Below are 17,362 nucleotides of genomic sequence, written 5' to 3' on the forward strand. Positions count from 1 at the left end.
TCACCATGCACGCATAGTTCCTGAACTGTGAAGTGAGCGAAAACAATACAGGTGACAGGCCTTGCATGCAAACATTTGTCCTCACCAGGGCGTGAATTTAGGGAAGAAGGCAGCATCTCTCTTCCCATCTTTTATGAGCTAGACGCAGATGTTAGAGCTCTTTAGGAGTCCTCGGTGAACAGTTACTGCGGATGATGCCACTTAACACCAGCCAGAATCGAGACCAAGTAGCGACAGTGAACTTTTAACCCAGTAGCTTTAGGAACAAAATTTTAAAAATAACTACTGTTTCTAAAAAATCACCTTGTGGTCTTCATTCTGTTAAGCATTTGTATCTTCTGAAAGTTTAACTTTGAAGAAAATTAGAATCTCATACAGAGAATTTAAGATATGCTCAAGCAGACAGAAAGACTGAGGGAGAAGGATCCTATGTTGTGAGCAGGGCAGACCCCAAAGACTACATCCACAAATATCATGTAGATCAAGTGGCAAGTCTGATGGTGGGTTATAAATTCCACAGGGGCCATTTAAGAGTCATGTGTGTGAAATGAAGGCCTCCCAACTGAAGTCAACCTAGCCCCAGCCTGGGGTAAAGCCAATAAAAACTAATACCTAAAACATGTTTTGGGTTGTGAATTAAAAGATCCATGTTGATAACAGAAGTTGCCAGATCATAGTTTTTTTCAGTCATGGCTTCCTCAGGCGAACATGCCTGGTTATTTCCGTGAGCAGATTTAGAAAATTTGTCATCTGAGGAAGTCAGGCTGTTATTAGTCATGTTGGGACCTTCTTTGGCTTCCAAGGGTCACTTTCCGTTACCTTAGTTCATTTCTACATGCCTTGGCCAAAGAATTTGCATCCCACCCCAAGAAGCACAAGCCTGGGCTCTGCTAGACACCTGGCACGCTGCTGTAGGGTAATTACGAAAACCCTCCAGGACGACTGTTACTTGAGCAAAGTGACATACGGCACACACCCATATGCACTGCTCTCCGCAGAGGGAAGAAATGTTGGGGGAGGGGGGAGCACGAAGAAAAGCTGAAATGAAAGGTACGTTTTAGGTTTTCAAGATGTGGGTAGGTAGTTTTGGGTAGGTAAGTTTAAAAGGACTGTGAGATCAACTTTCAAGGTGGTCAAAAGGTGGCAAGTAGTTGCCAACTTGAAAAGGCTCCCGTCAGCTAAAGACAGAACAATCTGAGCACCAACAAGAATAATGTCCATAATAGATTAAAACACATAACATACACAAAAATATGTAAATTCACAATACTAAAAACATATACACACAACGGGGGGGGGAACCCCTTATTGTCACCTTTGGTGCAGGCGGCAGTGATTAGTAACTCATTATCCATGTAACCGATAAAGAGAAAGGATGAAGCATTTACTCAGTCTTTCCTGTAAGGACTCATTTTCAGGATAACTAAATGATTGACCAAAAAAAAAATTTTTTTAAGTTAAAGAATCACTGCTAATAAATGAAGAAGACATAGAAATAAATGCAGAAGGAATAATCAACTTAGACATCTCACCATTTTGCAACACCTGATGGTTTAAATAGCGGATCTACAAAGCAATTCTCAAAGGCAGGTAAAATCTTTGGTGAAGTCTGATGGGGAATGCATCGACCAGCCTAACAACACCAGAACTACTAACCAACCCTACTGTCACCAAGAGAGATAACCGAAATTACAGTAAAACTGCCAGCTCCCAAAAAGTGAACCTGAACCTGGTAAAACATTCAGAGCAAGCCTCTGGATTATGGGAGAGGTGTTGAGAGAGATGAAGTGGGGAGAAGAACATACAAAATGGCACTACGCACCTAAAGGGGACATGCAGGCACGGTCAAAACCCTAGTTTCTTCAATACTTGAATGACATTTGAAAAAAAAAAAAAGGAGGGGAGGTGAACTGTTACCACATTAAAACAGTTTTAAGAGAACAAATACAATGTGTGGACCTTATTTGAACCCTGATTCCAACAAATGAAGCATCCAAAGACATTCAGCTAATGGTACTAAGAGTTATGGTTACTTTCACCGGGTGTCATGATAGTTATGTTAAAGAGTAAGATTTCCATTGGTTAGAGATACATTCTGAAGTCTATTTCTTGCCCCAAAGTGAGGAGAAACAGATAAAATATTGATAACTGAGGCTGTACAACAGGTATGCAGGGAGGATTATTATACTATTCTTTCTACTTTTGTCTATGATAGAAGATTCCTATAACAAAAAGTTTAAAATGGCACAAAAGGTGATGGGTATTGAAGCTGGGTCATAAGAATTCATGGCACTATGCTTTTTTGTGTGTGTCTATCTTTAGTTAGACTTTTAAGTTTAACCTGTAAGTTAAAAAAAAAAAAAAAAGTAGATAATCCAAGGATGAATTTTTAAGGAACTGTGGGATCTGTCCGCCACTAAGAGACTGACCAAGGAAAGGCATCACATCAGGAACAGAACATGGCAGGCATTATGTGGTGGTGGCTATACAACCAGATTTCATTTGCCTACCATGACCTGGATGACAATGAACATGACAGTCACAGTTCATGTCTTGAAAGGTTAGCTCCTTTCATGCTATGCCACAGGGATGACCCAGTCTTGTCTGTGAGCAGAGTGTGCCTCTCACCTGGCTGGGGTGGATGAGGTGGTGGCATCTGGTGGTGCATGAGAGGGTAGGGAGGAGGCTGCTGATGAGGCATCATGCCGGGGTGCCCCGCTGCTCCGAGTGGTGCCAGGCCAGGTCCTCCTGAGTGCTGGTGTGCCTGCTGAGGGTTCTGCCCATGCTGCTGCTGTTCCATTTGCTGTCGGGCTCGCAATTCAGCGTATTTCAGCTGTTCCATGTGGAAGTTCTGGCGTTCAGTAAGCAACTGCTGCCTCTGTTGTTCTAACTGTTAAGAAAAAGAAAGGAAAGAGAAATGACACCATGAGAGGTTCTCAGGAATGGATGACACATAGGACACCTACCTGATGCCTGAACTCCCTATACCGCATCACAGTACATAGCCACCTCACCTCCTGCACGATCTACAGTGAGAAAAGGCATTATTTCTTGAGTAGCAGATTTCCACTTGGACACTTGTTAACAAGATCAAGGTCTTTGTGTTACGTACAAGGTCTGCCTTTCTTTACAACCTTCACCCAGTGAGGTTAACTGTTCTCTGGGCCCACCCAGTATACATGTAATCCTCTGTTTGGCAGGCCTTCAGATATGTAAAAATAGTTTCCATGACTGCTTTAATATTCTCCAGGTAAAACAAGCCTCTCCTGTCCTTTTAATAGTCCCCTCAACTGCTAAAATTTCAAGTCCACACAACCTTTCCGGGTGCTCTCTTCTGGACATGATCTTTTGGTTACTATTTTTTTTTTTTAACGTTTTATTTATTTTTGAGAAAAAGAGAGACAGAGCATGAATAGGGGAAGAGGCAGAGATAGAGGGAGACACAAAACCCGAAGCAGGCTTCAGGCTCTGAGCTGTCAGCACAGAGCCTGACACGGGCCTCAAACTCACTAGCCGTGAGACCATGACCCGAGCCAAAGTCAAATGCTCAACTGCCAGAGCAGCCCAGATGCCCCTGGTTACTATTTTAGAACATGACACAGAGTTAAATCCTCTGGATATTGGATGTGGCCTTAGCTGCAAATATACACACTTTTCTCTGTGGAGCTTTCACAGTGCCACTGCAAATCTTAGCTTTCAAGTACCCAAAATTATACTGGGTGACACATTCACAGAATATCTCAGATGCCTAAATAAAGATGTGCATGAATCTTGGTTTAAAGAATGTAAGCATTTCAATACTGAAGATAATCTTTTTGGGACCCAAGTTAAAATAAAGAGAAATAAGCAATTATATGTGCCAGGAAATCCAGAAACCATATGCCTGACAGTAGTTCAGAGGATGAAGCACACCTCATATGCTATCAAAATTGATTTGACTCAGGCCTGAAAAAGAAAATCAACTTGAACATGAAAAAAAATAAAAATCCAGATTTCTCGAAGAAGTGTAAAGATTTTGAGGGTTAACGGATCTATTTTCTTCCAATAATGTTCGATCCCACCATTTTCAATGGCAAGACGTAAGTCACTGGGAGACCTTTTTTGAGCTTTTTCTGTCTAACACAGCAGCCATAAGCCACAAATGGCTCCTGAGCACTTGAAATGTGGCTAATCTGAAGTGGTATGTGTTGTAAATATCAAACACACTGAATTCCGAGGTTTTAGTATGGAAAGCAATTGATTTTTCATGCTGATTACATATTCAAATAATATTTTGTATGTACTAGATGAAATAAACATAATTTCATCTTTTATTAATGTGGCTACCAGAAAATTTTAAATGACATATATGGTTCACACTGTATTTGTGTTGGATAGCACTATTCCAAGGCATTTAATAGATTAAAAATATGTAACATTTTAGCTTTCAGTTCTACAAATAAATACTGTATACTGTCATTAGGAAAAAGGGGTTGGAATACGCATGAGAATTAGCTTAAGAATATGGGCTGTCAGCAAGAGAGCTGCCTGAGGAGAAGACCATGTGGACCCAAGCGAGAAGTATTACTGGTTATCAGGAGTAGTACCTAGGGAGTGTCCATGGACAGATGGGGTGCAGGAGGACAGGCCACAGGTACAGGGTGAAGAGAATAGGCATGACCAGATGAGGGGGAAGAAAAATGGGAGAGAATAGGCGGTAAAGCCTATGTCCCACTGGTTAGCTGGCTTGCAGAGAGTCTCCCTAGGGAGAAGATCTTCTGAAATAAAATAATCTTGTGAGTGGTTGAGGGTTATCAGGAGGGAGTGTGGCAGGGAGCCAACACGCTAGCCTCATTTTCTAGGAAGGGTGACCTGAAGAGGCTAAAGCCTGGTCCAGTCCGCCTCCTCCCTGTTTGCCTAACAAGCAGGGAATTCCAAGCTGTAAAAACCAAGAGTCCTCTGGAAGTTCAGCTCTGCAAGAAGAGAACATGTAATCAAGGAGTAAGAGGCAGTCTGATAAAAAAGGGATCTAGAAATTCCAGCTATAGGCCCTAGGATTTGTTTTCTCCTAACCATTCCTTCTAGGAAATTTAGGACTTTGCCGAGGTTAGACATAAGAGGTTGCCAGAAAAGGACCTCTATCTATGTTCTGGTCGAGCCACTAATGGTCTGGATGGCTTGGCTGAAGTCCTGCAGTTATGTAAAAACTACGGAATTTAGGTCAAGATCTGCTTTATAAAGAAGCTAAACTGTTACTACAAGAGATTTTGTGTCTCTGAAGGGAAATTTTGGTCCCTGTGTTACCTATCTCACTGGTTTTCTTTTTAAACTAAGCCAGTCCTTCTTTGAGAGCTGACCTTAGTCTCAAGGTATTAACCTCGGAAAGAAAAACTTGCCCCATTTTCCGTATCTACAATGGTTACTAACCTTAATTATACTACTTTTTCCAGAGCTTCACTTGTCATTTCAAAACATGGAAGGTAATTAAAAGAAAGTAATTAGAAGAATTAAAATAGATTAAGTGATTAAACACACACGTGCACACACACCCCTGGAAGAGAACCCAGCTTAAACTAAAGCTCCAGTGTGGGCTGAACAGGTCCTCTGGGGTGAGAGAAACGTCCGGACAGAGAGCTACCAACTTGGCTCCCAGAGGGCTGTCTCTGCTCTGCGGCATACGGAGTACAGCTCATGGACACGTTGTGGCTTCATCACGCAGAAGAAATAAGTACCTCCTTGTTGTGGGTACTTTGCTGTTACTCAATTGGACTAAAGACTGAATTCACCTTTTGGCAATCCGAAACAATGTAAATGGCAGTTTTTGAGGAGAGTTCGACAGTACAGAGCAAATTTTAAATGCATGCAGCCAGTGATTGTACATCTGGGAATCTATTCTATAGAACTATGTATGTGTGCCTACCAAGGACAGTAATTACAGTCCTGGTTTTTGTTTGTCTGTCTGTCTTAAAGTTTATTTATTTATTTTGAGAGAGAGACAGTATGAGCAGAGAGAGAATCTCAAGCAGGCACTGTGCCATCAGCACAGAGCCCAATGCGGGGCTTGAACCCACGAACTGTGAGATCATGACCTGGACTGAAATCAAGAGTTGGGACGCTTAACTGACTGAGCCACCCAGCACCCCATAATGTACAACTGTCTGCGATACGCGGAATTAAAAAAAAAAAAAAGAAGCTACAATATTTATTACATAATCCCAATTATATTACAAAAAAAACTTTGTGTTCATGGGCACACACTTTATATACACACTGAAAATGTTACAGAGAACACCGAACAAATTAAGTGATTATTCCTAGAAATGAAATTGAGGGTAAGAGAGACTTTTTAATTCATTTCTTTCTTTACTGAAAGTTTTTTCATCACAAATATTTTTGTTAAAAAACAAACCACTAAAGTAAAAAAAATAAAAAACCAAAACAGTAAAAGCAGCCAAATTACATGTTACAGATAGCTTGATTTTCTCCTCTCTTTTCCATTTCCTAGGACTATGGATAAAGTCCCAACAGCTAGTAAACAGAATGTTAATGAATCTGTCCATTTTCTTTCGTGGCTCCAATCTGGCTGTAGGGAACCCCACACAGTAGCCCTGCTCTGAAGACACACGCTCCTCCTCCACATTCAAACTCTGCCCTCCTCTCCCCCTTCACTCCTACACTGTGTATGCAGAAAACAGCCAATTCCAAGCGGAATCTGAACACAGCAGAGCACTCTTCTGCACCCAGACACCAAACGCAGACACAGCTGCAAAGTGCAGCAGCCAAAGCTCACACAAAGCTCTTCTCCCAACTTCACATGCACACAGCGGGGAGGAAGGGGGGGGGGGGGAGCGTAAAGCCCATCTACACTGCCCAGAACGGCAATATCAGCTGAGACCTAAAACCTCTGACTACTTGGGCTCAGAACTAAGTAAATAATCATGCCTTCCTTTGAAACGTCTGGGGTCAGTAACCAGACATCCACTAACGAAAAACCAAGTCCAAGACAGACATATTCATTCCTTCTTACACCCGTGGAAAAGAGAACTCCACCATTGCGTTCTGCTGCCTCCATGTGTGTCTCTGGAGGCGAGACACAAAGGGGCAGCCGGCACTTCATTATGACAGGTCTTCGGTCCTGCTGCCCTGTGTCTGTCTCTTGTTTTCTGATTCAGAACAAAACCTACACCACTGAGTACAACTTTCTTCATCTCAAATAAAACTACCCATAACATAATGGTGCATGTCTAACAACAGATTCAATTACATGGCCGGCTGTGTAGAGGTGCATTAGTCCAAATTTGCAGAAAACAAAGTTACATACACTTCTGGGGCAGGATAAAATTCACTTTCTGGCTTTTTGTTCTTTCTTCCTTAATTTGTCATCAAGTACAACAAACTTTCCTAAATCTACATCTTATGTGTGATGACGTCCTATGAGCAAAACCTTTAACATTTATCCAGAACTTGACCATTTCTCTTTACATTCATGGCCACTGCCTTGCTCTAAGCCATCATCATCTCATGTGGATTATTTTAACAATCTCTTCACCAGTCTCCCCTTTTCGAACCTTCCCACTTTGTTAATTTACTCTCCACAACAGAGCAGGTACACTGATCCCTGCTAACCTGTAAGGAAGATCATGCCAGCCCTCTGCATTTATTCCATATTTTTATGGAATGCATAAAATAGGCTCTACAGTTATTCCACACTTTAATCAGAGGAAAACGAAAGGCCTCTGGATGGCTTACAGGGATTTCTGTGATTATGTCACCATATCCCTGACTTTATCCTGTCACCTCCTCCTCATTTATGCTCTAGCCCACGCACCTACTCCTTAGTTCCAAACATGCTCTTGCCTGAGAGCCTCTGCGCAATATGTAGGCCTTAGCAGCACATGCCTGTCAGTTTCTGAATAAGGCCTACTCAGATGACACCACTTAGAAGTGAAATCTCTCCTCTTTCCCTGCCTTTTTCCTGCTCACTTTTTGTCACAAATAAACTTAGAAATTAAGAGAAAAAAAAAGTGAAATGTCTACTTTGCCCCTCCCCCATCGCCTCTATCCAGCCTGTAACATACAGCTATATGTATGTATATATACACGCACAGCACAGAACACCTTCTAACACCCTTCATTAATTATTTCAAACTCTACAAAGGCAAAGAGTTTGGTTGGGTTTTGTTCACCACTGCATCCCCAGTACCATACACATGCCTAGAACAAAGTAAGTGCTCAATAAATACCTGTTGAATGAACAAATGACCTTAATCCAACACCTATGTGGCAAAAGCCATCAACTCTGGGCAGGAGGACTCTTCAGTTTCCTCTGTAATCATGCCCTTCTCTCCACATTCTGGATTTAGGTCTTTTTTATAGCTAAGTCTCTCCTTTACTAGGAAAGTTTCCTTGATAATCTCAGCCAACCATGGCCTCCTCCTCTCTGGATTTCCATCCTGGCAATAAGCGGTGTCTCTGTGTCTAGCAAGACAACCTCTAACTTCCTTGAGGACTGGGTCTGGGATTCCCACAACGTCCCTCTTTTCTGAAGGTATTCAATTTCTGTATCTAGCCAAATGACCTGCAGAAACTCAGAAAGCATTTAGTCCACTAGATCCAAATGGGAACCAGGCTTTAGACAGGGCCCATGCTCCCAAGTCTCCCCAGGTGGCCCTAGTCCTCAACAAAGCCCCTGTCTGAAACCTGCTCTCCTGACTCATGTGTGTTCTCCCGGCATGAAGGCCGCTTAGGTTGGGTAGACCCTCTGAGTTGTGAACCCAGCACCAGCTCAGCCTCCTCACCTCAACTAGAGTCAACATTTATGATCACATCATTTCCTTGATGGACTCTGCACATTTCATAACTGCCTTCCTCCAATATTAGCATTCATGAGACAGCTGTAACAATATCTACCGAACTCTAATTATAGCTATATGCATAGTTTCTATAAAAGATGTACAACTTTTATATCCTTGTCCTTAATTAGTAAATACTTAAAGACTCAAGAGCACTGATTTTAAGTTATTAGAGAAAAAAAAGTTCCTATCTGATTCTTAAAGTCTAAGAACAGATTTTTGAAATCCATTGCTATATAAAAAAAAACCACATGTTTAATGAAAACAAAGTACATCCTGGGACTACCGCTTATAGAGAAAGATGAGCAGAAATGCATCTTAAAGTGACACGATGCAATGTGGTACGGAGAGGAGCACCAGGCGGTGAGCTCAAGGCTCTGGTCCTAGCTGACCTGGACCTTCCAGTGTCAACTGTCTTGAGCCATAATAGAGAGATGATAAAACCTTGCATATCTCAGAGTCTTTTGGTTAAAATGAGATGAGAATAACTCTTTTCCTTATAAAGTGCTAGATGAAAACACAGAACTGAACAAACACAGGTTTGACACTTGGCTCTGTCATTACGAACTGTGTTTGGAGGAACATAATATCCCCTACGCCCAAGTCTCTTGGTCTGTAAGAAGAGTTACCAAAAATTGGCCTTACGTTCCCATCTAGCATTACTGGTGGATTCTTGCCCAGGGAGATTCAAATCAATCAGTACTTTCTGCTAATGGCTTCCTCATACAGTTTTTGAGAGATTAAATGAGAAAATCTATATAAAGTGGTTTAGCACAGTGACTTGTCAAATATGTGTTTAGAAAGCTAACAAAGGCTTACAAATATTTGGATCTAATATACAGTAACTGGGTACTGGTGTACCTAAAGAAAAGGAGGTACATCAACATTTACTGAACACCTACTGCGTGCTCAGACACTGCACCAGACACACGCCACACTCCTCTCATCTGATGCTCGCAACAGTCCTGTGTGGAAATCACAGGTAGAAAAGTAGCCATGGCTTTGTTTGCCCACAGGGAAGGACAGGATAGCAGTGCTTGCTGTAGAAGAGGTTGTCTTCACTGTGCATGACATGAATGGGAGACATTTTGAATTTCATTGGACTCCCTGGTTCTGAGATGAGCCTCCAAGTTGGCCTCAACATTCCTACTTCCTAGTGTTTATACCTCCCCCCGTCCCAAACCCTGTCTACCCCCCAACCAGAGTTGGTATGTGTAACAGAGAGAACACAGCAGAAGCGAAGGGATGGGACTTCCATGTTTAGGTTACAAAAGACAGTGTGGCTTCCATTCTGGGTGCTCTTTCATGTTCTTGCTCTTTGTAGTCACTTACTCTGGGGAAGCTCCTTCATGAATAGAAAAGTACACGTGGCAGGAGCTGAAGTTCTTGCCAACAACCATGGGAGTCAGTTGGGAAGTGTGAGCTCTGGCCCTGCGGAAACTTAGGAAGTCCACAACCTCATAGGTCCCAGCCTGAGCTACCCAGCCAAGCTGCCTACCTCCCAACTCTCAGAAACCACGTTAAGACTTGGTTTTCTGTTTTCAGTCACTAAGCTCTGGGGTCATTTTCCACACAGCAATAAATAACACAGCTGTGTTACTGACACTGGGTGGCAAGGAGTAGGGACTGTCCCACACTAAGAATTTTCCTGCTCCAAATGCTGATTGAGAGAAGGCAGGACAACCACAAAGATTTTCAGCACAACAACCCTGTGTGGTGGAGAGAGTCAGCAGAAATGCAGTCCCAACGTTTTCAGTTCTGTTGTTTTATTCAGAGACTAGCCTAAAATGTTTTATGTGCTCTGATTAGAATTTAATAGCAAAGACAAGACTCAAGTAAGAAAAATACAGTGCAATGTAATTTGAGACAATAATTATTACAAATCCACAGACAAGGGAAGTTCTGAAGGTCCAAGAGAAGTGCAGCCATTATAGCGGGCCAGTGGGTGTCTGAGAATCAGTGGCGAGAACTGGAAAGGGGCAGAGGGCAGTTCTAATCTAGGTGACAATTTCACTGGGGGTTTAAAAGAGTGGGGGATCCCCAGGTACAACCTCTGAAAGCAAGTGACTTAGAGCTGAGAAAAGAGCACCCTGACAATCTGGACAATGTTCTGTAAGTGCCCAGTCATGCCAATCTTCCAGGCTGATACATCAGTTCTGTTTTATGAAGGACAGAAAGGCATCTGGTTGTCAGTGGGAATGACCCAATCATCATGTAGATCCTGTATGTGCCAATAATCCACTATGTTATAACCCCCTGTTACCCTAAGGCCACTAAAAAAAATCCATAAATGACAAAAAGACAGCTTATGAGGGTAAGATAAACACAAACAGTCATGCCTCACAGCTCCAGCTCACCTCAGAGAAGTATTCTCTGCCACCCTCTTGCTCTCCCCATGTTCCAGGTCTGCCTCCTCTCTGCCCTCACTGGGGCACTGAACACACTGTATCATCATTGGTTTTCTTGAGTTCCTCCCCCATTAAACCAAAGGGCAGACTTTCCACTTCTCCAGCTTCCAACACTGATGCTGGTGTACATTCATTCAATATTTGCTGACACCAGGGCCTATGATGTGCCAGCTCTGTGTTTACCAAGACACTCGATCAATTCTCTGAAAGGGCATATACTCTGGAATGTGAGACGGACACACGAATCAGCAACTACCACACAGTGTAAGTGCTCTATCAGGCTGCCACGACAGCAGATGGGGTGGGCAAGTCACCCATAGGGGCAGTGCTGAGGGATGCAGAAGTGGGGATCAGGGCCTTGCTGGCAGAGGAGCACAATGCACACGGGGGCACAGAGAACAAGGCCATGAGGGCAGCCTGCATGTGGTGTGGTGTGGCTAGTATACAGAGGGTGACAGAGATGAGACCAGGGTGGCCAGCAGCTCCTAGGGAAGGAGAGGGCCGATGATGTGAGAGATGCTTACAGGTCAGGAAACTGGGGGTGGGTATGGGAGGGGGTGGGTAAGAGAATTACCGAAGCAGCCTCTCCATCCTTCAGGGTCAGAAAACCTGCTGATCTCAGGAAAAAATGAAAATGGTCTGTTTTGTAATAGTTACTGGAATGAGGAATTTGCCAGAGGATGCGACTAGGCTGACCACTAAGAAATAGCTAAATAAATACAAACAGGTCCTTAAAATTAAAACTCTTAGGGTAACTGGGTGGCCTAGTTGGTTAAGCATCCAACTCTTCGACTTGGCTCAGGTCATGGTCTCACGGTTCAAGGGACTGATCTCCATGTCGGGCTCTACACTGGCAGTGTGGAGCCTGCTTGGGATTCTCTCTCCCTCTCTGCCTCTCCCTCTCTCTCTGCCTCTCCCCTGCTTGTGCTCTCTCAAAAGAAATATACATTAAAACAAACAAACAAACAAACAAACGCCACCAAAATTCTTCTGGGATAATTTAATCTTAAGGTTAAATTATCTACCATTTAGAGATACCAGTATCTCATATATAAAGAAGTCAAAAACAGGGTGCCTGGGTAGCCAAGTTGGTGAAGCGTTCGACTCAATTTCAGCTCAGGTCATGATCTCACAGTTTCTAAATTTGAGCCCTACATGGGGCTCTGTGCTGACAGAGCGGATCCTGTTTGGGATTCTTCCCCTCTCTCTGCCTTTCCCCTGCTTGGACTCAAAATAAAGAAATAAAAACTGGAAAACAAAAAAAAAGTCAAAATAATCAGAACAAGTCCTAGCTAAATCCACGCTTAGAAAGTTACCAATTCCTCCTCTGGTCAATTCATTAAAATAAATTTCTCTGTAATTTTGAATAATTAACTGTTCCACTGTTTGTACGTTTCTTTTTGTTGCTTCCTTCTTCATTTTTGGCCTTTTTCATCATTCTCTTGATCCTGTTTGGGCCACATCCTTCTACCAGAAGCGTCTGTCCCCATACATACTACTGAGGCACTCAGCAAGGCCCACCTGACCTCCGCCATGCAGGGGAGGGAGGAAGACTGAAAGTCCAAGGTTGGATCAGGGGAGGGTTTGGGTAAAAGATATCACAGAAAAAAAGGCTCCTCACTCAAGATGAGATTAACTCCTACTTTCTGGTATTTGTATTGAAGAAGACATGAAATCAAGAAAATTCTTGAATCAGACAAGGGAGCTACATGACTTCGACTTTATTGGTAACAAGTAGGGAGTGAGTTTAAGATGTAACTTCTATAGACGAAAGAATTGATACCATCATGCACCTGGGAAAGCGGAGAGGTGTAAAAGCTGAGGTGTAAATCATTAGTTTTAGAATGAGAAAAGAGTGCTTTTTGTTTATCATCAAAGGCTGATAATCCCTTTGAAAGGGCAAAGTAAACATATAAACAAGGACCAATGGAGTAGGTTACTATTCATTTTATCTAACTTGTAGTTTAGGAAAGGTGGACATTATTTAATTGTCAAAATGCCACTACAAACTTCCCCTTACTTACAGCCTCCTTCTCTCTGTCCATGATAGTTTCCAGCTCCTCAAAATGTCGCAGTTTGATCTCCAATTTCTTCATTTGTGTCTCAACCAGCAGGGCCACCAGAGACTTGATCTTTCTCTCTTCCACGGCAGCCAGGTGCTAAGTGTAAAAGATCATTCAAATTAGGTAGGTAAACATTTGCTTAAAATACAGAAACAAAATGCTCACGTTGATATTCAAAGTAGGGATTATATAGTTAAGAACAATGACCGATGCCCCCTTTCTATGTTTCTACCAAACATTTACTTCAATTTAAAATAACTATTGCTGAATTTCTGGTCCTTATAGGTATAAATAACCCTGTTAAAGGGTTAAAACAACAAACAAACAAAAAAACCCCAAAACCCTCCCTCCCACGGTAAACTACTCCCCTCAAAAAGAGCCCACCACAGGGGCGCCTGGGTGGCGCAGTCGGTTAAGCATCTGACTTCAGCCAGGTCACGATCTCGCGGTCCATGAGTTCGAGCCCCGCGTCAGGCTCTGGGCTGATGGCTCGGAGCCTGGAGCCTGTTTCCGATTCTGTGTCTCCCTCTCTCTCTGCCCCTCCCCCGTTCATGCTCTGTCTCTCTCTGTCCCAAAAGTAAATAAATGTTGAAAAAAAAAAAAAAAAGAGCCCACCACAAAGGGGAAGTGTAATCAGAACACTGATGGGCAAAGAGGAGGACACAAGCAGCCTGGGGTACACTTCCCATCTACCACCCACCTACCTCGCACCCTCACCCTTTTACTCTATGCCTCCCCTCACTATCCTTCCCCCTTTATGAACTGTCCAGGGACAGCTAAACAGTGGATTCTCTCAGCACCCAACACTCAGACACAAAGCTCCTGGCTTCTCTCTAGTGAGTGGAACCACGTGTGGAAAGGAGAGGGTGAACAATATTCCACCCCTATGTTTGCAGATAGGATCCAGAGCAAGAGGAACAAATATAGTACAGAACAAGAAGTTACACTGGAAGAATGTGCTACTCGCCCGCTACAGGATGGATGATGAGCCCTATTCATTCACACTTCCTGCCTACTCAGCAGCACACAGAGGAAGGCACCACATTACACCGAGAAGATGAGGGTCCCATATTTGGTCCTGACTACCTGTATCTGGGAATGGGTCAATCCCACCTAATCCAGACACCATCTAAGAGCTTACACTAACAAACCCCCAATAGCATTTTGCATTCACTTTCATTACATCTGTTGAATTTATGTGCTCATCTTGCTTCTACACGAGTGAGAAGTAACACAAGGTGGCTGTCCTAATCTCTGTTTCTTACAGAATCTAGAAGGAGCTAACATGCAGGAGGTATGTAACATAGGCTTTTGGGAGCTAAATTAACAGACACTTAAATGAGAATCTTATTTTTCACTCTCTTATAGTTAGAAAAGAGAAATGCAATTTTATACCATAGAGATCCATTAATGAAAGAGGCAATGTATAAGCAAAAGGTGACCATAAGCAGATTTTATGAATAATCCACGGCTGTTCATGATACATCTGCCTCCCTAACCACTTTGAACTACATCAGTAACAAGTTTAAATAAAGATCACATGATTTGGGGAGCCTGGGTGGCTCAGTTAAGTGTCCAACTCTTGATTTTGGCTCAGGTCATGATCTTGTGGTTCTTGAGTTCGAGCCCCGCATTGGGCTCTGTGCTGACAGCACAGAGCCTGGAGCCTGCTTTAGATTCTGTGCTTCCCCCCACCCCCTTCCTCTGCACACACTCTGTCTCTCTCTCTCAAAAATAAATTTAAAAAAATTTAATTCCAGAAGAAAAAACAGAAGTAAACCTAAATGATTTTGGGTTAAGTGAAAGATTTCTTAGATGTGACACCAAAAGCAAAAATGTTAAAAGATTGAAAACTTGAAGTTCATCAAAATCAAAAACATCTCTGCTTCAAAGGACACCATCAAGAAGGTGAAAACACAGCTCACAGACTGTGAGAAAGTATTTGCAAATCATATGTGTGATGAAAGAGTTGTGTCCAGCGTATATGAAGAACTCTTAGACTTCATGCCTATGGATGAAGTGATGCTGGTAGGAATGTGTGGGACTTCAAATACAAGCTGGTCACCATCTCAGACACTCGGCAAATTTTGAAGATGCAGAGGATGGGAAGCTAAGGAGTTAGGTTCAAGGAAGAAAATAAATTCCTGAAAACTCCCATTTGGTGTGATCAAGATTATTTCAAAATCTCAACTGTAAGTTCTGGAAAGTCACACCCAAGGATCAGGGGTGGTCCTGGAGGAGAATGACCAAGTGTCATCTAGCTTCAACTCAATCCCTGCCTCAATCAGTTCGGTTATCACCTGGGGCATCTGGATCTTATATATATATATATTTCTCCTTGTCTTTTTACACGGAGAATCTGAATTTGTTTTAATGTTTGCTTATCTTGAAAGAGAGTGTGCACCAGCAGGGGAGGGGCAGAGAGAGAGACAGAATCCCAAGCAGGCTCTGCACTATCAGTGCAGAGCTCAACATGGGGCTCAATCCCATGAACCATGAGATCAAGACTTGAGCCGAAATCAAGAGTTGGACACTGAACTGACTGAGCCACCCAAGCATCCCTGGACAATCTAAATTTTTATACATATGTGGCATTCAATCAAAAAAGCAGATCCACAAATGGCGCAGGCATTGGACTTATTAGCAGGGGACAACATTAAAGTAAGTTAAGATCACTATTTTTAAGAAAATGTAGGAAAATATGGATAAAAAGAGAATTTCAATATATTTAGACTTTGTATAAGAATCAATATACACCTGACTGAAATTATGACTAAAATATATACTAACCGAAAATAACAACTCAAAGATCAGGCTTAAAAGGGTAAGGCTTGGGGCGCCTGGGTGGCTCAGTCAGTTAAGTGTCCAACTCTTGATTTCAGCTCAAGTCACTATCTCGTGGTTCGTGAGATCTAGCCCTGTGTCAGGCTCCGTGCTGAAAGAGTGGAGTCTGCTTGGGATTCTCTCTCTCTCCTCTCTCTGCCTCATCCTGGCAGCACACATACAAGTGCGTGCATGCGCACTCTTTCTCTCGCTCAAATACATGTTATATATATATATATTATATATACATAAAAATTATGTATATATAATTTGTATGTATATATAATATATATATAAATTATACATATTTATTTATATTTTAAAAAGGGGGGAGTGCACCTGGGTGGCTCAGTCGGTTAAGCGTCTGACTTGATTTTGGCACAGGTCCTGGTCTCACAGTTTGAGAGATTGAGCCCTGTATTGGGCTCTGCACTGACAATACAGAGCCTGCTTTGGATTCTGTCTCCCTCTCTCTCTGCCCCTCCCCCACTTGTACTCTCTCAAAAATAAACAAACATTTTTTAAAAATGCAGAATCCGTGAAGCACAATAAAACGAAGTATTCTGTACCCATGGCCTGGAAATTACCCTACCCCTTTGTGACTATCTCCTCATTTGTGACACTGGAAAACTGCACCCACAACAGGGTAGGAGGGAGGACACACACAATGTATGCAGAACAGTGCCTGGAGTATGTTTGAGTAACAGTATGAGTGGGTGTCTCATACTTGTGAGCTGTAACACTGCTGATGACCTGGGAGCCTAATTTGTTGGGAGACTCTCCTCTACCTGCACCAACCACTTTCAACGGCTTTTTTTTTTTTTTTTTTAATGTTTTATTTATTTCTGAGACAGAGAGAGACAGAGCACGAGCAAGGGAGGGGCAGAGAGAGAGGGAGACACAGAATCCGAAGCAGGCTTCAAGCTATGAGCTGTCAGCACAGAGCCCAACGCGGGGCTCTAACGCACGAACCGTGAGATCATGACCTGAGCTGAAGCTGGATGCTTAACCAACTGAGACACCCAGGTGCCCCTCAACATGTCTTTTAAGACTCAGCATTAGGAATCACGTCCTCTGGGCAGCTTCTTGGCTCCCACAGTCACAATGACAATACTCACTGAACTGCACTTTATTTAGTCACTTGATGTTCACTACCAGGGCCTAGGCTCGAGGATGCCCCATATTTTGCAGGCTTGGCAATTTTAAAGGAGGAAACAAGGATATGAGGTGGAAAGTG

General features: G+C 42.8%; 1 protein-coding gene across 4 annotated transcripts in view; it reads right to left on the reverse strand.

The window, feature by feature from the left end:
• Nucleotides 1-17,362, reverse strand: part of SMARCC1 (SWI/SNF related, matrix associated, actin dependent regulator of chromatin subfamily c member 1) — a 177,755-nt gene that overhangs the window by 19,308 nt on the left and 141,085 nt on the right. For all 4 annotated transcript variants that reach the window (XM_043587288.1, XM_043587289.1, XM_043587290.1 and 1 more), the window contains exons 25-26: nucleotides 13,264-13,398; nucleotides 2,629-2,890 (exon numbers count right to left, since the gene is read on the reverse strand). In XM_043587288.1, coding sequence (XP_043443223.1) covers nucleotides 2,629-2,890; nucleotides 13,264-13,398 — 397 coding nt within the window. The remainder of the gene's footprint in view (nucleotides 1-2,628; nucleotides 2,891-13,263; nucleotides 13,399-17,362) is intronic.

Source organism: Prionailurus bengalensis, chromosome A2 (genome assembly GCF_016509475.1).
Source record: "Prionailurus bengalensis isolate Pbe53 chromosome A2, Fcat_Pben_1.1_paternal_pri, whole genome shotgun sequence".
In the NCBI taxonomy this organism is placed as follows: Eukaryota; Metazoa; Chordata; class Mammalia; order Carnivora; family Felidae; genus Prionailurus; species Prionailurus bengalensis.